The following is a 22,961-nucleotide window of genomic DNA, read 5'->3' as shown; positions in this document are numbered from 1 at the left end:
TAGTACAGTAGATTTGTAGTAAAGTTTCAAGTCAGCTTGTTGTAGCTCACTGGCTTCAATTCTCAGTACACAGCGAAGAAAGACTAAATTCGATCGCTAAAGACTTCTTTCACATATTCGTTTAATTTTTAGAAGGGAAATATACCTTTAGTTCAAAGGTGTTTGCAAGTAATAGTGATATTTTTATAACTAATTTTTTTTTGTTAGGGTGTATTTGAGGTGTGTGAAATATATGACATATGGCCGATCTGCCATTGAAATACTACAGGGCGTTGTTTGAGTGTTTCTAGTTATTGTTCTAAAACATCTTTAACATACACTGTTAATTTTTATGAGGGGAATATACCATCAGGTGAAAGGTGTTTGCAAGTAATAGTGATAGTTTTATGATTTAATTTTTTTTTGTTAGGGTGTATTTGAGGTGTGTGAAAAATATGACATACTGCCATTGATGCTTGTGATGCTTGAGTGTTATAGTTCTAAAACTTCTTTCTTTCTTGTTGATCATAGTATAAGATATCTGAATTAGTTACTAATGTAAAAAAATGTCTCAAAGTAGATTTTTTTTAAAAAGGACAGCTGATGTTAACACATGTGTTCTACCGATAGTTTTGCGTTCTTTAACATGTTTGGGGAGGGATGGCCGTGGTGTATCATTTATTCTTTCATTCATTCACATATGTTCTTTTTATTTTGTTCTTTTTCTTTATTTATTTCATTCATTCACATATAATTCTTGCTCTTAATTCATTCATTCATTCATTGTAAAATTCCGACTGATACAATAAACTGGCTGAAGTACTGTTAAACGCAGCCAAAGTTGCGCTGGGAACGAACCAAGTCACTGTTTGCGCTGGAGCATGACGAGGCACACCCTAATTAGTACAAATGGTAAAGAAAGCCAGCGAGTGACCTATCCCTGTTGTAGAGTAACCCTGTGGCTACACATGTTGTGGTGATCAAGCTGGCCTCCTGTTGAGGAGATACAGGATATGATGAATTTCCTAGAAAAGGGAAAGAGCATTGTCTCAGTTCCATGAATTTTATGTGATGATTTCCTTGAATCTTCGTGATTTATTGTCAACAAAATAATTTTTTTGTCAGAGAAGTTTTACACTGACAACTAAGTAGATACTCTCTGTCGTTTGATTGTACAGCTGGAAAGCAGTACTGGAGGTAGGTGTGAGTGAGTGAGTGAGTGAGTTTACTTTTACGCCACACTCAGCAGTATTCCAGCTATATGGCAGCTATATGGCAGCTATATGGCAGCAATCTGTTAATAATTGATTCTGGACCAGACAATCCAGTGATCCCACAGCATCAGCATCGATCTACTCAACTGCGATACGATGACATGTGTCAGCGAGCCTGACCACCCAATCCTGTTAGTAGCCTCTTATGACAAGCATGATTTACTGAAGATCAATTCTAACCCAGATCTTCACGGGTTGGAGGTAGGTGTGTGAATATAAGGACACTTTGTTGTGGTACATCTTTTGTAATTCCATTTAGGGATGGTATGTTTTGAGTTAATCTGTCATCTATATACATGTAGAAATATTGTCAGAGTGATGGCCTGCTGAGGTAAAGTGACTTGAGTTATTATGGGCTTTAAAAGTGCAGATGATGTTTTATCTCATACAGAAACATATGTTCATGCAGTGTTTGCCATGTTTGAACTAGCCTGGACTTACCAGGGGTGGAAATAACCCATTGCCCGACGTCCGAGTCCAGTGTTTTTTATGTCGGGCAAGCAAATTTGTATATCACACTGTACCGGTGTCCAGTTGACTTTCCAATGTTAATAATGTTGTTTATTTAAAAAAATCAACAAGAAAACGGCCGGTATAGTGGAAAATGATCACGGCAAGTGATTTTACATGTGCCACTGTACCGGAGTACACTGGCAATTTTAAAGTTATTTCCACCCCAGCTTACGTAGGTTTTTTAGTGCCACTGAGATACCATCCTGTAGTTTAACATTGATACCCATTCAGACACAGTAGACTGACTCCAAGCTGACTAGTTCTTGTTTTTCTTCTGAATGCCAAGTGCCAGGCAATGCCTCAAGTACCATCTCTTAATGTCTTTTCATCTGATCTGAATGTAGATTGGCCACTACCCACAGAAACGGTCCATTCTGAGGTTGTATGTCAGTTTGTAAGAATGAATCCTATAGCCTGATGTCTAGTCTGTCTCACAGTCCTTGAACCACATTATTTTCCCTACTGTCTGGCCCTCCCTGCAATGGAGTCCATCTCACAGTCCCTGAACCACATTGATTACTTTCCGTACTGCCTCGCCCTCCCTGCAGTGCTAAAGCCCTAAATGAAGCAAGTCTAGATTCCCCAAGGGTCACTGGGGCTCCTTTTCAATTTAAATGGGTTTATTTGTTACTATCAAAATTATATATGTTCAGAGACTCACAGTCCCAAAACCACATTATTTGCGTTGGTTACGCTTATTCTCTGTAAAAATATACTTTTGATACAAACAAATAGCTCCATTTATATTGAAAAGTAACCTGATTCAAAACCTGAGAAAATCTAGACATGCTTCATTTAGAGCTTTAGCGTTGCAAGAGGGCTTGTCGGAACAGAAACTAATGTGGTTGAGGGACTGTGAGACAGGCTACGTCTACACCTGTAATTGTAATTGTTTCTCCGTGTCACACAGTGCAAGTGGTCATGGGAAACTTGCATCACATTGGGCTTTCTACTAAATAAAGTTGACATGCTGTGATAGAAGTGGGTGACTGTATTAGACCGGACACACTTTCTCACTCAACTTTCGATGAGTATTGTACTCTGGTTATGTCAGCGACTATGTATATTTTATGATGTTTTATGACGGAAGCAGCATGACCTATGGGTTAGCTTGATTGTGTTGTACAGGCTTGGTGTTGTAAACAGCATGTTACCTGTACACTGCCCAGCCTCGAGCACTGTGCAGTTGCGTTAGGCAGACTGACATGTGCTTTGTATTGCTCACCTGGAAAATCAAAATGGCTGCTGATTGCGTTGTTGTGTGAGGTGACTTTTGATTTGATGTTGCTGGTCTCATCAGAACCAGTTTGGAAGGTTTCATTGGGATGAATTATTAATATTAGAATAATGTATATGTGATGAACTTGTTTATCAAGATCCTAAAGCTAAGTCGTGGGACTGTGATTGGATGAAGCAAACTGGCGCTCTGCTGTACAAATGCTGCATAGTATGGTCAGTATTGTAGCTAGCTTTCTTCAGCAACTTCACCACATTTGGCATGAATCACTCCCACTTAATAGGTGAGGTGAGGTGAAATTGGGTTTAACATCGTGCTTGAGAATATTTCGTTCATATGACGACGTGCATGTGTGTGTATGTGTATGTGCGGCTGCTTGTACCGGTACTAGCCCAGACTGAAGCTGGTTTTATAGTGCTAGCCCACTGAGATGCCATGCCGCAGTGAAGCAAGAATACCCCACTCAGACACATTATACTGACTCCGAGCCGACCAGTCCTTGTTGTACCCATTAATGCCGAGCGCCAGGCAGGGACCAACAAGTACCATATTTTAACGTCTTTTGGTATAATGCGGTCGGGGATCGAACCTGCGACCTTCCGCTCTCCGGGCGGACACTCTAACCACTACACCACAGAGGCGGTCCCCCACTTAATAAGGGTATGGCGTAGCCTAGTTATTAAGGTGTTCACTTGTCACACCAAAGACTCTGGTTGAATTCTCTACATGGGCACAATGTGTGAAGCCCATTACTGGTGTACCCCGTTGTGATGTTGTTGGAAAATTGCTAAAACTAAACTAATAAGGGTACACCAGACTAATCAAATTTATTTTTTATTAAGATTATCATTTATCAAAAGTAATGTTTCAATTACCAGTCATGTTGAGGTGAGTTTAACCTATATAAGCCTGTTTGAAAGTGAAGTAGCTCTCCATTTCAAGTCAGTGTGAAGTTTGGAGTTTTATACAGTGTTAGTATACACTATAGGACTGGCTGTTGATATTGATCATCGAGATCAATAATCATAAAATGAATATCAGTCTATTATCGTTAAATATCGGAGACGCAACTTTGAGCAAAAATAGATAGGAAAGTCTGAAAGAAATTATTATATTTCACCTCATTGCTGACTGGCGACATGTTTATGCGTGGGTTACTATCAAAACAGCGTCTTGAACATAATTTATAAACACCCTATGAATAAAAACCTAACTTTGAATTGTGTGAGTAAATTTAAACTTTATTCATTCCCAAAAGTTTATGTACTAAATTATCGAAGACACTATTTTCATATTGATAATCATTAATAATTTTTTCTATCGACAATATTTCCGATTATCAATCTTTTTAGCCAGCCTTTATATTACTGTTGTTGTACTGAAATAGGGGATTGGATGACTCAGATCAAACAAGTCGTCAACTTGAGTTGGCCTTGACATTAATGAGGCAGATAGTGAGTGAGTGAGGTTTTATGCTGCTTATAGCAATATTCCAGTAATATCACGATGTGAACATCAGACATGGGCTACACACAATATACCCATGTGTGGAATCAAACCCAGGTCTTTGGCATGATGAGTGAACACTTTAACCACTAAGCTACCCCCATTGTTCATGCATATATAGATGAAATCTTGAAATCTCGTTACTGATTGGGGGCGGTGGGGTAGCCTAATGGTTAAAGCGTTGGCTCGTCACGCCGAAGACCCGGGTTCGAATCCCCACATGGGTACAATGTGTGAAGCCCATTTCTGGTGTCCCCCGCCGTGATGTTGCTGGAATATTGCTAAAAGGGGCGTAAAACCAAACTCAGTCAGTCAGTCAGTTGTTACTGATTGCCCCACCTCGACTTGCAATATTAATGGAGGCTGACTCTCCCAACAAGTAGATCCGTGCAGGGTATCTTGTTACAGTGTCATGGAGATTTGTGTTTATGATATCCTCTTCACTCCCTCTTGTACCTCTTGTACCATGAGATTGTGTTCACGTTGTAATATTTATGACATGTTAATAAGTCAAGAAGGACTTCAGCCAGACAACCTGCATATGTTGATTTGGATTATCGGTTTTGTATATCACACTTAGAGAGTTGGAAGGTTACATGTGCAAACACCTAGTTGCGGGTACAGCAACGTGCAGTAAACTTGGACAAAGTACTGTGACTATGTGTCCCAGTCCACCCAGCTGTGAATGGGTACCTCGTAAGGATGGGAATGCCATAATAACTCGGTGCGCCTAGTGGCTGTATGCTCCCCAGAGAGTTGAGATTGACAATACGATGTGCCATTGAGATTGACATCCAGTGAACGAGGGAAAAACAAAGCACCTTTGAGAAGCAGAGCTGAGCTGGATATCGGCGCTATACAAATGTTAGTATGTATGTATGTATGTAAGTATGTAGCTCGATCTGACTTGACAGTGTTCTATCTAGTTACCACACAGTGTCTGTAGGAGGGTAAGTAGCTCGATCTGACTTGACAGTGTTTTATCTGGTTACCACACAGTGTCTGTAGGAGGGTAAGTAGCTCGATCTGACTTGACAGTGTTTTATCTGGTTACCACACAGTGTCTGTAGGAGGGTAAGTAGCTCGATCTGACTTGACAGTGTTTTATCTGGTTACCACACAGTGTCTGTAGGAGGGTAAGTAGCTCGATCTGACTTGACAGTGTTTTATCTGGTTACCACACAGTGTCTGTAGGAGGGTAAGTAGCTCGATCTGACTTGACAGTGTTTCTTTGAGGATACAGTGTTGAAGACATATCACACAGTGTCTGTAGAGGATAAGTAATACTAATAGTGCAGTGTTGTTTGGACGTGAGGTGAAAGTACATTCTGTTTTTTAACCTCCTGTTTACCTGTATCATTGAACTCAGTAAGTATCTTCCTCTATAGTGTGGTAACCCGTGAAGATCCGGGGTAGAATAGGTCTTCAGCAACCCATGTGCTTGCCATAAAAAGGCGACTATCTTGTCGTAAGAGGCGACTAACGGGATCGGGTGGTCAGTTTCGCTGACTTGGTTGACACATGTCATCGGTTCCAAATTGCGCAGATCGATGCTCATGCTGTTGATCACTGGATTGTCTGGTCCAGACTCGATTATTTACAGACCGCCGCCATATAGCTGGAATATTGCTGAGTGCGGCGTAAAACTAAACTCACTCACTCACTCTATAGTGTGGTAATGGAACTTGTTTTCCCTCTGTTTATTTAAAGCATTAATTTCAGTGATATTTGGGGACATTATACATTATTTGTATTGCAACTTATACTCAAATACTCTAGAAGTATCTCATTGTTGTAAGGCCGGCATGGACAGCTGCAATCAGTTCATTTGTTGGCTGACTATCTTTATCCTATACTTGTGACCTAGTGGAACACGAGTGTGTCACGAGAGTGGGGATAATTGTATATCACACGTAATTGGAATAACACTATCTATAACATGATCTTGCATTCTCTAGTACCTAAAACACACCACTGTCTGGGTCAGTGAGAGATCTGTGTTTTTACTCTAGTTTCGAGTAGGGCAGTTTTAACTTAGCTAGGTTTTTTTTTTAAGGGATGAGCAGGTATGAAATTAAATATTCTGTTTATGGTACATAGGATATGCAAGAATCCTTTTGGTGTCAGATGAGCTATTTCTTCAGCAAGTTTCTCAACTTTTTAGGTTGTTCACGTGGCCAAAATGTTGTCTCATACAATTAATAAATTCAGTGACAAGCTGAATAAATATATTGTTAGTGATTCCATGTCATTTTATTGGCTAACCAAGAGTTGACGTCAATATATAAATATATTCTTAGTGATTCCATGTCAATTGATTGGCTAACCAAGAGTTGACGTCAATATATAGATATATTCTTAGTGATTCCATGTCAATTGATTGGCTAACCAAGAGTTGACGTCAATATATAAATATATTGTTAGTGGTTCCATGTAATTTGATTGCCTAACCAAGAGTTGACGTCAATATATAAATATATTGTTAGTGATTCCATGTCAATTGATTGGCTAACCAAGAGTTGACGTCAATATATAAATATATTGTTAGTGATTCCATGTCAATTGATTGGCTAACCAAGAGTTGACGTCAATATATAAATATATTGTTAGTGATTCCATGTCAATTGATTGGCTAACCAAGAGTTGATGTCAATATATAAATATATTGTTAGTGATTCCATGTCAATTGATTGGCTAACCAAGAGTTGATGTCAATATATAAATATATTGTTAGTGATTCCTTGTCATTCGATTGCCTAACCAAGAGTTGACTTCAGTATATTTAAGAAATACAGTTCGCTCTACCACCATCTATTGTGTAATAAAACCTACTTTCGCCCTGAACTGTTATAGTTAAAGTACGAGGACGCTTGCATCCGAGTGCTTTAATTTAACGTTATAATAGTTCAGGGCGAAAGTGTGCTTTATTACACTATACATGGTGGTAGAGCCGAACTGTATTTCTTTTCTAAGATTCCAAATTTAATACTTTCTAAGGATAATTACGATTAATTTAAGGCAGAAAACAAACGACAGTGTCGGTGACCTAAATTAAGAATCCTCGCACAGGGCTAACTGGCGTGCTGTTCTATTGATGTGTCTTCCCCCTACGTTAAGACGAGTGTTACCAGAAAAAAACAAATGCTAACAGTTTGATGACGGTTTACGTTCGGATTAAATATCTTCTCTGAATTATTTTAATTACATCTGTCATTAACGTAAACCATATGGGGCAATATGAACGTCGCATTTCTACTACCAACGTACGTTTAGATCAGTACATCCAGATGAAGCTGAGTAGTCAAGCGACATTCCACGATTGCATTGTGGGAATGTAAACATTGCGAACGTTACCATGTCGCTGAAACTTGTGAGTCGAATTGACACATTTTAACCGTCGTAAAACATAAACGTAATATTTCCACCAGTGATGTTAGCTGCGTGAAGCAACTGCAAACCAAGAAACGGGATGCAACAGAGTAGTTTACTGTAGGAGGCCGTACGAGGCAATGACAACTGACATGTATGTGACGTCGCTAACATTGTGACGTAATGTAAAATGGTTCGATTACGAGGGGGCACACTAGAATGGCGTCATTCAGATGTTACGTCATCAAAACACTGTACATTTATTGTCCGATAATGTAAAAAATTTTCGATTGTTCTAACCGCTAGGCATCTTAGAAAATATATTGTTAGTGATTCCATGTCATTTGATTGGCTAACCAAGAGTTGATGTCAATATATTTTTGCCTTTTTTGACTCAGCATGCTTGTTTGGCATATATATTTACGGAAAAGCCTCACTGAATATTTATATTTATTACTTCCATAAATGCAAAATAGTTGATCAAATTAATTCGTAATTGTATCCTATGTATCTGATGTATTTTGATATTTGTTGTGCACCAGCAAGGCAGTCCAACAGTCAATAACACGTGACATCTGGATATTGTGATCAGTTACTGTAACAGGCTTTCATTACCTGTAATTAATTCACTCAGAAGGTAATGAGTGTTATGTCATATCTCAAAACATGCCATGTTTTCAATACTCACAGGTGTTTAAGAAATATTTCATAAACTCAGTTCCATGGAGGATAATTTCTCATATTTCCCCACATCTGGATTTATCATATGTTGGTATAAATGTTCCTTGTATGACTATGGTCGTTGTGGGGTAGCCTAGTGGTTAAACTGTTGGTTCGTCACGCCGAAATCCTGGATTGGATTCCCTACATGGGCACAAAGTGTGAAGCCCATTTCTGGTGTCCCCTGCCGTGATATTGCTGGAATATTGCTGAAAACGACGTAAAACCATACTCACTCACTCACTTTTATGACTATGATTACGGTAACAGAGATGTATCTATACTGTCTCAGATGTCAGAGATTACAAGTATGCAGCAAATGTCAATAACACATTCCTAAATGATGAATAATGTAGTTCCAGTGACTTGTTTATACATATACAATACAGCCATATCAGATTGAGGGGGTTTGTGAGTGAGTTTTACATCGCTTTTAGCAATATTCCAGCAATATCATGACGGGGGCACCTGAATTGGGCTTTACAGATTGTACACTTGTTGGGAATCGAACCCGGTCTTCAGTGTGAAGGGGGCGGTGGGGTAGCCTAATGGTAAAAGCATTCGCTCGTCACGCCGAAGACCCGGGTTCGAATCCCCACATGGGTACAATGTGTGAAGCCCATTTCTGGTGTCCCTCGCCGTGATGTTGCTGGAATATTGCTAAAAGCGGCGTAAAACCAAACTCACTCACTCACTCACTCTTCAGCGTGACAATCGAATGCTTTAGCCTAAAGGTTACCCAACTGCCTCGGAGGACTTTGTGGATATCACTTGTATTTCACTGGTCACAAGAGCAGTACATTTCTTGTGGCATTTAGAAGCTGGTATGATATTGTTCCTCTTCAAGTGATATTTCACCTGTGAAGAACCTGGGTTAGAATTGGTCTTCAGCAACCCATGCTTGTCATATCAGGCGACTAATAGGAAAGGGTGGTCAGACTCGCAGACATGGTTGACACATGTCATCTTATCCAATTACGTAAATCGATGCTCATGATGTTGATCACAGGATTGTCTGGTCCAGACTCAATTATTTACAGACCACTGCCATATAGCTGGAATATTGCTGAATGCAGTGTTAAACAACCAACCAACCAATAAAGGAATATTTATGGCCAGTTTACATCAAATGTAATGTTTATATACAATGGAAATTAAAGAAAATATTAGTAACTTATACAAATCCCACTTTTAAACAAAATAACAATTTTTTCCCAATTGCCTGTCAAGGGCACATCGTGTGGAGTCGTAGATAAATGATTATCTAAAGTAAAAGTATCTGACGCCAACCCGGCAACCCTGAAGGTTTTCAAGTACGTTGTACATCTGGATGTGATCAGTGATGTGTTGATGCTGGTAAATATACATGTATGTAGTTGGTTCAATATTATTGATCGGGTGCTTGTGGGTCAAGTGCAGCTTATAATATGGCAACATGTGTCATAAAAATGTCAATCTGTTTTATTGAACATTACTGAGAATTCTCTCGGTAAGTTTATTGTTTCTGCTGGACATGAGTGTTTTATTAGGTTATATGATAGCAGATTTTACTTTCTGTTGACACCACCACTACCTGACCTCTCTGTGTCAGGTCAGCCAGTAGTAGAGGGCTTATTTCCTTACATGCATGTAGTGCAGGAAGATAGGGGAAGATTGCTGTGATCCCGGCCCTTCTTGGTCTGAGTGCATGTGTAATGATGAAACAGCTAGTGATATAATATTACCAGGGCTAATCAATACAGCCATCTTAGCGACTATCGTAAGTATAGGAGATAAGTATAACCTTAGTGCTAAGATATCCTTATGGTATGTGGAACATTCATAATGATTTTACCTTGACCTCCAAAATTAGGAGGGGCGGTGGAGTAGCCTAGTGGTTAAAGCGTTCGCTCGTCATGCCGAAAACCCGGGTTCATTTCCCACATGGGTACAATGTGTGAAGCCCATTTCTGGTGTCCCTGCTGTGATGTTGCTGGAATCCTGCTTAAAGCTGCGTAAAACTAAACTCACTCACTCACTCCAAAATTAGTCCTCTGACCCCAGTCTTCAATTCCAAGGGTTTTTAAAGGGATTGTAAGGGTCCTGTAAGTACTGACATGCTGTACAGGATAAGAATGATACATTTCTGTCCCTGTGATCACCAAAAATGTTGAGCTGCAATCACCTACTAAGAAAGTAAGATTCTTTATGGATAACAACTTCTTTTATTATATATAATGCAACATTTCGGTATGGATTCTTATACCGTTGTCAAGCAAGATTGCAATCACCTGTTGTTCATATTGTTGGTGTTAGTGTTGTAGAGTGCCATCACCTGTTGACCTGGGGCGATGGGGTAGCCTAGTGGTTGAAGCATTGGCTGATGCTGATGCTGATGTTGCTGATGCTGATGTTGCTGATGCTGATGTTGTTGGTTTTGTAGAGTGCCATCACCTGTTGACCTTGCAGATGCTGATGTTGCGGATGCTGATGTTGTTGGTTTTGTAGAGTGCCATCACCTGTTGACCTTGCTGATGCCGATGTTGTTGGTTTTGTAGAGTGCCATCACCTGTTGACCTTGCTGATGCCGATGTTGTTGGTTTTGTAGAGTGCCATCACCTGTTTACCTTGCTGATGTTGTTGCTGATGCTGATGTTGTAGAGTTGCCATCCATTGTTAGTCATGTTGTTGTAGTTTTTGTCAAGTTGCCAACACTTGCTAATCATATCTATGTATGTTACAGATGCACAATATGGGATAAGGCTGCAGACCAGTGACAGACACACAGTCAACGATGTCCATTGTCATGATGTTGCTGATGTTGGTCCTGCTAGGTAAGGCCTCATGTCATGGTGAACAATTAACCGTGTTCATTCCAACAAATGCTCAGTGACAGAATTGTTGACTTGCTTCGAAATATTTTGGTTATCTGTTCAATGAATATGCAGGGCAGTTGCGTCAGTATCATGTATTTTTACACTAGATGTATTTTATTAACATAATTATATGTATACACCTGGGCCTTGATTTTCGAAGCTCTCTTAGCGCTAAGATAGTCGTAAGTTAATGTTAATGTATGGCACTTACAACTATCTGAGCACTAAGAGAGCTTCGAAAATCAAGGCCCTGGGAAATAGTTGAACATCACCGTGAAGATCTTGGGTAGAGTTGTTTTTTTTCAACTCATGTTTGTTGGAAGAGACAACCAATGGGATTGGTTGGTCAGGCTTGCTGACTTGGTTGCCACATGTCATCATATCCCAATCGCTTAAATTGATGCTTATTATGTTTGATCACTGGATTGTCTGGTCCAGACTCCATTATTAACAGACTGCTGCCATATAGTGGGAGTATTGCTGAGTGCAGCATAAAACAAACCAACAAAACAAAAGTTAAACATCACACGTTCTGTATTTTGATGTATCAGTATCTTCAATCCTCCTTATGGAATTATCCACACATGACATTTTGACAAATATCAAAAGGCTGCCATCACTTCCTGTGAAGCCAGCTCAAGAACCAGTGGATTTTATGTAATTATCAAGCACTGAGTCCTATCATATAATGATTTCTGGTGTCCCCTGCTGTGATATTGCTGGAACATTGCTAAAAGCGGCGTAAAATCACTCACTCACTCACTGTCATATTGGACAGACGTAGAGGAAGACTCTAAGGGAATATAATTTCCTATGTCAAGTAACTGCTGCAGTAATGTTATAAGAGATGGCAAGATTGGAAGGAGGAAGGATATGTACAAGCCATGAAGTGACTTACTATGCTTATGGCCTGTCTCAGTGAACATTTAAGATGTCTTTAAAAGCGGGCTCATCCCACTCCCAGAGCTACAGATAACGTTTTGGGTCATTGAGTTATGTACTCCCTTGTGTTCATCTCAATTGGGTATCCTAATTTTCCTTTGAGTAACGAAATAAATTGTACTCACCTCAATCAAACTCATTTGGGTATTGTGCCAATTTCCATTAATTTTAAAAATATAATGTAGTTTAAATGTTAGTGTTTGTGATTTACCTTTGATCTGTAATATGAGAAATGATAAGAAAGACTGCAGGTTGTCAAGTTCATGTCCTAAAATAGAACCTCTCAATATACGTCAGTTATTTTATCTATCCACCGGTACACAAGCTACGATTGGACATTTTTGTGTGTACGCATGTAAGATCACATTTATTGAGTATTTACAAAACTTCAAGCGTACTTGTACGCAATAGACTTAATAGGAATTGGGTTTTCACATAAATGTTTGCGTAATTTACGCCAGATACGCAGCTTATCTGTACCTCTGCACTCCCCCCAAACTGTATCAGCCAATTGCATTGAAACATTTACCATAAGACTCTTTATTAACATTTCATTCAGTATTTTTCAAGTGCATATCATATATTTAAAACAGCTATCTTGATAGTATTTAGTTTAGTGTAACACTCACAGTGTTTTAACATTAATTTCTATTGCATTTTATGCTTTATGACTGTGGTATTTTTTGTTTCCCCATAATCAGTTGACTAGACAGTAGTATCTCTATGTTATATGTTTTATTTCCAGGTGTTCTGAACGTGTTCAGACTAGCAACAGGAGTCGAGCCATGTGAGTCTACCTATACACTGTGCATGTGTTGAAGTAACTTGGACATCAGTCCAGCATTGTTGTCAACTCATCCCGTCAGTTATTTCAGTTCAGAATAGTTTAAACATTCATTATTTCTTATTAAACTATTTGACAAGTGGTGTTGATGTGACCATGCTCTGTCAGTCATTTTTGTCAACACACTTGTAAAATGTTATATGCTCACCTCAAGTAGGTCTGACCAAAATATCTTTTTAGAAATTAGTATGTTTTTACATATGACATACAGTATCTCTTGGTTTGAATTCTGTAAGGTACTGTTAGCAGGGTTAGAAATGAGTTTGTATTTTCAATAATCTGCAGAAATGGTCTACCACAGAGTTGCCTAATGGTCAACTAGTAATCCAGACTTGATGCCCTTCTGGACTTTGACTAGCCTCAGATTTGCATATGCTATTTCAAAACTTTGGATAGTTTCGTCGTTTAGTCATTGGACTTTGTTTTGGTAAACATGTGTTGTGTGTAGCTGATTCATTGTGTCAATAACTGTGATATAGCAAGAATTGGTGCTGAATCTCTGTCCTGGTCTTATCACATTCACTCTTCCTGTTTATCAGTTTCAATAATTTGTGAAGTACAGATTTTAGTTGGCGATAGCTAAGATGGTGTGAGTGAAGATCCTGGTTAGAATTGGTATTCATCAATCCATACTTGTCATAAGAAGCAAGTATCGCGATCAGGTGGTGAGGGACACAGAGTTAATGCAGGTCATCCTATCCCAACTGCAAAGGGTAAGACTTCCGCCCCCATCCCCCCGAAATTTTAATGATGAGGAAAAATTTCTTTGAGTGGCATGTTTAGACAGGGGTGGAAATAACCCATTGCCCGACGTCGTTTTTCTGTCGGGCAAGCAAATTTGTATATCACACTGTACCGGCGTCCAGTTGATTTTCTAATGTTAATTATGTTGTTTATTTAAAAATTCAACAAGAAAATAGCCGGTATAGTGGAAAAATTTTCAGGGCAAGTGATTTCACATGTGCCACTGTACCGGAGTACACTAGCAATTTTAAAGTTATTTCCACCCCTGTTAGAAGTTGGATATGTCTTTCGGTAAGTTCAGATACAATTAAAGAAACATGTTAAAACTCATCCTTATCAGATGAGCAATATATATTCAGGTGACATTATTTGACTAGAATGAAATTTAAGGGGGGATACAGGCGGAAGTCTTTCCCTGCAAAGATCAATACTGAAACTGTCAATCACTAAGTTGTCTGGTGTAGACTTGACAATATACAGACTGCAGTCATGTAGCTTAGATATTGCTGAGCACTGCGCTAAAAAACAGACATGCTAAGATGTTACGTCAGCTCCCTGCTCAATGTATTGGGGGCTGTATTATATTAAACTGCACCTGAACATAGTTATACCTTGTGTTGAGCCTATACATGTACTGTTTGTTGATGATTAATCTTCATGAAACTTCATGTCCTCCGCCGTGATATTGTTGGAACATTGCTAAAAGTGACGTAAAACGAAACTCATTCACTCACTCATAGAATTGTGTCCCTTGGTTGCCTTAAATAATACCATGGGTTAAGTCCAAGAACGGCTCTTTTACTGTCCTTTGTCAACAGGTATTTTGTGAAACTAACTAAATTTTAACTCATTTAGGTCCAAGTGCCAGAGTTTCATCCTTGTTTTGTACACAAAACCCTGGCATAGCTTTTATTCAGTCTTGGTTTTTGTTCTATCACTTGAGTGGGCAGTTAGATAACCTTGTGGTTAAACTGTTGTCTCTTCATGCCGAAGATCCGGGTTTGAATCTCCAAATGGGTACAATGTGTGAAGTCCATTTCTGGTGTCCCCTGCCGTGATATTGCTAGAATAGTGATAAAAGTGCTGTACAAACATACTTACTCAGTCTTTTACTTGACTTGTGATGTTATAGAAATACTTTTTGAAGAAGTGTTCATATGAACAACAGTTTGCTTTACATGAACAACCAGTGATTGTTTGTCCACAGCTTACAACTTGTGTGATGTGAAGCAAGGGTTTACAGTGAATGGCGATTACTTCCCCGAGATCAACGACACGTCCAGGGTGTACATCAACCTGACGGGTGCAAGCCCCGAAGCCAAGTACCACTGTTTCATGCGATTCACCACCTGCAATAACTGCAGCTTCCGCGTCGAACCCATCGGCAACTTCCGATACCAGAACTGTCTGTGGAACAACATGTTACGAAGTTATGGAGGACAGTGTGCTCCAGGGTGAGTGAAGATTCATGTTACCCAGTGTGATTGGATACATGTTAGACTGTTGGAGGTTGTAGTCTACATGATGTATAACCCATGTCAGGCTACTGGAGGTAGTAGCTTACGTGGTATATAACCCATGTCAGGCTACTGGAGGTAGTAGGTGTATGTGGTATATAACCCATGTCAGGCTACTGGAGGTAGTGGTGTATGTGACATATAACCTATGTCAGGCTACTGGAGGTAGTGGTATATAACCTATGTCAGGCTACTGGAGGTAGTAGTATATGGGGTATATAACCTATGTCAGGCTACTGGAGGTAGTAGTGTATGTGGTATATAACCTATGTCAGGCTACTGGAGGTAGTGGTATATAACCTATGTCAGGCTACTGGAGGTAGTAGTATATGGGGTATATAACCTATGTCAGGCTACTGGAGGTAGTAGTATGTGGTATATAACCTATGTCAGGCTACTGGCAGTAGTGGTATATAACCTATGTCAGGCTACTGGAGGTAGTAGTCAGGCTATGGGGTATATATATATAACCTATGTCAGGCTACTGGCGGTAGTGGTATATAACCTATGTCAGGCTACTGGCAGTAGTGGTATATAACCTATGTCAGGCTACTGGAGGTAGTAGTGTATGTGGTATATAACCTATGTCAGGCTACTGGCAGTAGTGGTATATAACCTATGTCAGGCTACTGGAGGTAGTAGTATATGTGGTATATAACCTATGTCAGGCTACTGGAGGTAGTAGTGTATGTGGTATATAACCTATGTCAGGCTACTGGCGGTAGTGGTATATAACCTATGTCAGGCTACTGGCAGTAGTGGTATATAACCTATGTCAGGCTACTGGAGGTAGTAGTGTATGTGGTATATACCCTATGTCAGGCTACTTGCAGTAGTGGTATATAACCTATGTCAGGCTACTGGTATAGTGGTATATAACCTATGTCAGGCTACTGGAGGTAGTAGTGTATGTGGTATATAACCTATGTCAGGCTACTGGAGGTAGTGGTATATAACCTATGTCAGGCTACTGGCGGTAGTGGTATATAACCTATGTCAGGCTACTGGCGGTAGTGGTATATAACCTATGTCAGGCTACTGGAGGTAGTGGTATATAACCTATGTCAGGCTACTGGAGGTAGAGTAGCATACATGGTATATAACATATGTCAGGCTTCTGGAGGTTCACAGAGCTTGACCAAAATACAACTGAATAGCAAAATATAAATATGACATTACTGAAAGCATAAAAAGAGATAAATATGTGCTAAAATATAATTAAATGAATAAGATGATACCTGGACATTCAACATTTATTTAATATTGCTATACTTTGAGGTACAAAGATGTTCGAGCTTGTTTAGTCTTGGTGATTGGCACTGTATAGTGGCGACCCGAAGGTAAAAGCTTAATCCAGGCTACTGGAGGTAGAAGTGTATGTGGTATATAACCTATGTCAGGCTACTGGATGTGGTATATAACCTATGTCAGGCTACTAGATATGGTATATAACCTATGTCAGGCTACTGTATGTGGTATATAACCTATGTCAGGCTACTGTATGTGGTATATAACCTATGTCAGGCTACTGGAGTGCATAAAAGTCATATATATGTGCTATAACCTATGTCAGGCTACTAGGTATGATAACCTATACATGGTATATAACCTATGTCAGGCTACTGTATGTGGTATATAACCTATGTCAGGCTACTGTATGTGGTATATAACCTATGTCAGGCTACTGTATGTGGTATATAACCTATGTCAGGCTACTGTATGTGGTATATAACCTATGTCAGGCTACTGTATGTGGTATATAACCTATGTCAGGCTACTGTATGTGGTATATAACCTATGTCAGGCTACTGTATGTGGTATATAACCTATGTCAGGCTACTGTATGTGGTATATAACCTATGTCAGGCTACTAGATATGATATATAACCTATGTCAGGCTACTGTATGTGGTATATAACCTATGTCAGGCTACTAGATATGATATATAACCTATGTCAGGCTACTGTATGTGATATATAACCTAAGTCAGGCTACTGTATGTGGTATATAACCTATGTCAGGCTACTAGATATGGTATATAACCTATGTCAGGCTACTGTATGTGGTATATAACCGATGTCAGGCTACTGGATGTGATATATAACCTATGTCAGCTACTGTATGTGGTGTATATTCTATGTCAGGCTACTAGATGTGATATATAACCTATGTCAGCTACTGTATGTGGTATATAACCTATGTCAGGCTACTGGATGTGATATATAACCTATGTCAGCTACTGTATGTGGTATATATTCTATGTCAGGCTACTGGATGTAATATATAACCTATGTCAGGCTGTTGGAGATAGTTTTGGTTGACCTGTCTGATAAATGAAAGACGAAATCAATTATTAATCATCCTTTAGGAGCAATCAGTATTAGATTCTATAGAAAATGATATATATACCATTTGAAAAACCAAGCCCACGCAAATGATGGTATTTCAGTCTTGCGGAACGGTTGCCAGGTCATTTGGGACTACGATTGAGCACTGAAATACCTGCAAGTTTTAATATTTGATGCACAATCAGAGCCACTTGCTGTGTGCATGATCATTTCTGATCAATAAGCATGGTCAGCCTCTCAGGTACAGTGTAGGATCTAGGTCTATTGTATTTGTTGTAATTGATCTGTTTCCATGGCAATACTGCATGGTGAATAATATACTACTCCCCTTTTAATAAGAGTATTTTGTATCTTTCATGTTGAACAAAGCTGAATCTCATGATATGTCTAGTGATAGTTAATTATATGTCACATAACTGATTGTCCCTATTTACAGGTGGTTTGGATGCATTGCAAAGTGTTGCTTGGGTTTTATGGATAGTTGACTCACCTAGTTATTGCTGATCAAATCTGGTGAATTTTAATTTTCATACATATTCTAGACATATCTCATGGCAGATTAAGTATAGTGATATGAAAGAATTGGGTGATCCTAAAACTTTTTTAAGTTGTATAGAACTAGCAGATGTTGACTAATATTGTTGCTAACTAACATTCAGTGTGATGGTAAAATAGCACTCCTGGCTGTACCACTAACAAGGGCTTGGCACTTACACAGTATGATTGGGTTGAAGTATTCATTAGACTTTTCATCTACGATCGTGAAGCATTTTCCTATCTCTTTCTACAATTTTCACCTTTCAACTACTGGCTTCCCTTGTAAAGAGACCTCCTTTGTTGTCTTTTCACTTTTGTTGTTTCACATGTACATATATAGCTATCTGCTTGTTTCACATGTACATATATAGCTATCTACTTGTTTCACATGTACACATATAGCTATCTACTTGTTTCACATGTACATATATAGCTATCTACTTGTTTCACATGTACATATATAGCTATCTACTTGTTTCACATGTACATATATAGCTATCTACTTGTTTCACATGTACATATATAGCTATCTACTTGTTTCACATGTACATATATAGCTATCTGCTTGTTTCACATGTACATATATAGCTATCTACTTGTTTCACATGTACATATATAGCTATCTACTTGTTTCACATGTACACATATAGCGATCTACTTGTTTCACATGTACATATATAGCTTGTTTCATATCTATATACCTATCTTCTTGTTTCACATGTACACATATAGCTATCTGCTTGTTTCACATGTACATATATAGCTATCTACTTGTTTCACATGTACACATATAGCTATCTGCTTGTTTCACATGTACATATATAGCTATCTACTTGTTTCACATGTACACATATAGCTATCTACTTGTTTCACATGTACATATATAGCTATCTACTTGTTTCACATGTACATATATACATATATAGCTATCTGCTTGTTTCACATGTACATATATAGCTATCTACTTGTTTCACATGTACATATATAGCTATCTACTTGTTTCACATGTACATATATAGCTATCTACTTGTTTCACATGTACACATATAGCTATCTACTTGTTTCACATGTACACATATAGCGATCTACTTGTTTCACATCTACACATTTAGCTATCTGCTATCATGACACCTACCTGTTTCTAGTAGTGTTCCGATTAATTGAAATAATCAAAGATTGGTCGCAGTGACCGAACAACCAAGCAATCGGATCACATTTTCTCATAATCAAACATAAATGATTTTGGAACTATTGTTTCAGTCTTTGAAACACTTGACAATGGAACAGATCTTTGAAGTTGTCAGGGCCTGAAAACATGTTTCATTCTTAGAAAACTCACTTCACTAACTGAAAAGTCATAACTGAATATTTCTCTAAGATTCCAGAATGTTTATGTTCATGATATATTAGTCATCACTTTAAATTAGCTAGTTGAATCATGTTATATTTATCTGCAATAACAACCTGGATAGGAAAATCTGTAAAATGACGCTAACCATTTTTTTTCGATGATTGTTCGTTGGTAATGAAGCAATCATCAATTGTGAGATTTCAAGCAATTCCCAACACTACCTGTTTCACTATGGAAACTGTCATCGTGACAACTATCTATTTCACCATGACAACTGTCAATTTGCCATGACAACAACCTGTTTGTTTCAGGTGCACATACCTACAACTGTTTGACCCCGACTATATGAATGAGACGTCCCGGGCATTCACCTCGACGCCGTGGCCACAGACCCCTTTTTACACGTTGTCAAAGAAGATCTACATTGTCGTGTGTTCTGACCGAAGCATGGTGAAGGATATACATCTGAGTCTTCAGCTCACAGTCGTTGGTAAGACACTGACAGCAAGATATGTTGCCATCAATCCTGCGTGTGTATGTCATCCAGTTTTATACATGCATTGTTGATGATGTGCAGTTAATGAAGAACAGTCAGTATGTATAATGGCAGTGTGATAACATGGATTATTACATACCTTGTCAATGACATGACTTATGTTTCCTCTGTGATGGAACCAGCATAGATATTGTTATATCACAAGGGGTAGAATAACCAGATTTATGTTATACTGCCTAATGGGCTGATTTGGCTTGTATATAAGTGAGTGAGTGGGTGGTGATCGATAATCTGGAGTTATGAACAAGACAGATAGTGCTATGGATATTCAACTTCTTTATTACGATATGCAAATATTTCATTCATTTAACTTCACTGGTTTCTGAGAAAACTTGTCCCCATTGATAAGTTGAAAAGCATGGAGCAGGGGCAAAACTTAGTAAGAAATTAATTTAAAAAATCAAAATTGGAACTAGTTTTAGATCATGAGCAGTATCACTGGTGTGTAAAATCTCAGATTGATTTGAAAACGCACACTAAGTTGAAATGCATGTAGCAAGGGTCATAAGTCTATGAAAAACTTGACAACAATAATTTGTGTACTGATATTGCGTTAGGTTCCGTATACATGATGTGTGCTCAAAGTGTGAATATTATTACCACAGTCAGTGAACAGTGTGTGCTCAACAATCATTCTCAGCTCCCTGGGAGTATACAACCCAAGTGCCTTTGTTCTTCTTTTCCATAGTAAGGCCAGACCAACTTTATTTCTTTTTTTACAGATCAAGAATAAGAAAAAATTAAAAAAAGTTAATTTTCATCGCTCAAAAAATAAAATCCTTATGTTTTATTGGTCAAAAATGTAAATTTACAAGAAAAGTTTTTTAGATTGTGTTTTGCTCCATAGACACTTCATAAATTGCCAAAAGTAAAATACTTTTAGTATTTATTTAGTTTTAGTTTTAGTTTTTTTCCCCTGCTTTCAGGTTTTCTGAGTACACAAATCCGTAAAACAAGAAATAAAATTGGTCTGGCCTAAATACGAATGTGTATGTTCTTTAACCAATCTTGAGAAATTTGTGAAATAATTGCGTGTTCTTGAACTTATTTCAAGGTTAGGGGCTATTACCTTCTTTTTAGTAGTACAGTAAACAATGTTTATGATGATTACACTCATAATGAGGTGAGGTGAAATTGGGTTTAACGGCTTGAGAATATTTCGCTCATATGACGACGTGCATGCGTGTGTATGTGTATGTGCGGCTGCTTGTACTAGCCCAGACTTAAGCTGGTTTTATAGTGCTAGCCCACTGAGATACCATGCCGCAGTGAAGCATGAATACCCCACTCAGACACATTATACTGACTCCAAGCTGACCAGTCCTTGATGTACCCATTAATGCCGAGCTCCAGGCAGGGACCAACAAGTACCATATTTTAACGTCTTTTGGTATGACGCGGTCGGGGATCGAACCTGCGACCTTCCGCTCTCCGGGCGGATGCTCTAACCACTACTGCACGGAGGCGGTCCACTTATAATGAGCTGACAGATATTGCAAACTGTTTCTGTTCCAGCCATATGCTGTTTATTCAGTACAAATATGCAGAAAAACAATGTTTGTTACAAACTTAACTGAGAAGTCCGTTTGAGTTTTGCTGTAACTGTAGTTTACTATATATGATAGAATCAGATTCTTATTTTCGTTTATGTTAGTTTGAACACTGAGTCTGTGGATTTCAGAAAAGAAGAAAACTATTCGTGGATCAGCCTATGACCCGCCCTCGGACCCCAAATACATAACGTCTCCGGCTTTCCCCAACTTCTATACAGAGAATGATGAAGTGTACATCTACCAGTTCACGGCCGTCAACAGCGACGAGTACATTGTACTGAACTTTGACGACTGGAACATGTCTCCAAGGTCTATTTTGTGGGTGAGTTGACGCTATCCCACTGGCCCGGGTCTAGTAAAATGTTGACAGGACCAGTGCAACTTTGATAAGTGCTATCCCAACTGTCTAGTACATATTTAAGGCTGTCAATATAATTTACAGGTTTTGAGCGTTCAAAAATATATATGAATGAATGAATAAAAATAACGAGTGAACACGACAACATGTGAATGTAAGTTTAGCGTATGTCTAAATTTTCCGAGATTTTCTGAGTGCTTCAATTTCAAAATGCATCGTTTCTTGGCGATTGTGGCACCGCCACCAAAAAAAGCAAAAAGTAAAAAAGACAATCTTCAGCAACAACAGGCATATGATGAAAAGAAAAGCCAGCGTACTTTCCAACAAAATTGCCTGGCGGAATTCCCCTGGTTAGAATATAAAGTTATGAACGGGGTTTGGGAAAATGTCTATTGACTGGGGTTTTAAATTTTTGAAATCAGTGAAATATATATCTGTTGTTTCTGGTTTCAGTTCCTGAAGAGTGACATTGTTGGCCCGATCTATGGATCAAGCAGTCGCCCAGTGGTTGTGTCAGATGGTCCTGAGCTCACTGTCAAGTTCAGAACTGGGACACAGCTATCCTCATCTAATCGCAACTTCATTGGCTTTAAAGCCACCTATTCTTTTGAAAATAGTGAGTTCATGACAACAAATGAATTGGTTTTTCAATTGATGTCAACTGTGCAATGATGTTTTTTTCCATTTGAAAACAAAATAAAGTATTTTTGTCTGTTGCCAAATATAATGTGAATAAAATAAGGATTTGGTTACCAGGG

At 38.7% G+C, this 22,961-nt stretch overlaps 1 protein-coding gene across 6 annotated transcripts in view; it reads left to right on the top strand.

The window, feature by feature from the left end:
* Positions 1-22,961, top strand: part of LOC124278326 — a 63,175-nt gene that overhangs the window by 21,953 nt on the left and 18,261 nt on the right. For 2 of the 6 annotated variants that reach the window (XM_046714047.1, XM_046714046.1), the window contains exons 2-7: positions 11,321-11,411; positions 13,141-13,182; positions 15,191-15,437; positions 20,048-20,226; positions 21,974-22,167; positions 22,657-22,819. In XM_046714047.1, the coding sequence (XP_046570003.1) occupies positions 11,372-11,411; positions 13,141-13,182; positions 15,191-15,437; positions 20,048-20,226; positions 21,974-22,167; positions 22,657-22,819 (865 nt within the window). In that variant the 5' untranslated portion in view covers positions 11,321-11,371. Of the gene's footprint in view, positions 1-1,090; positions 1,177-2,775; positions 2,798-2,851; positions 3,033-11,320; positions 11,412-13,140; positions 13,183-15,190; positions 15,438-20,047; positions 20,227-21,973; positions 22,168-22,656; positions 22,820-22,961 lie in introns of those variants that run through there. The other 4 variants (XM_046714049.1, XM_046714051.1, XM_046714050.1 and 1 more) reach the window with 4 other exon arrangements.

This window comes from Haliotis rubra, unplaced genomic scaffold (genome assembly GCF_003918875.1).
Source record: "Haliotis rubra isolate DU_JTF1 unplaced genomic scaffold, ASM391887v1 Scf235, whole genome shotgun sequence".
NCBI classification, from domain to species: domain Eukaryota; kingdom Metazoa; phylum Mollusca; class Gastropoda; order Lepetellida; family Haliotidae; genus Haliotis; species Haliotis rubra.
The sequence above is the reverse complement of the archived record's forward strand: the minus strand, read 5'-3'. Positions and strand labels throughout refer to the sequence as shown.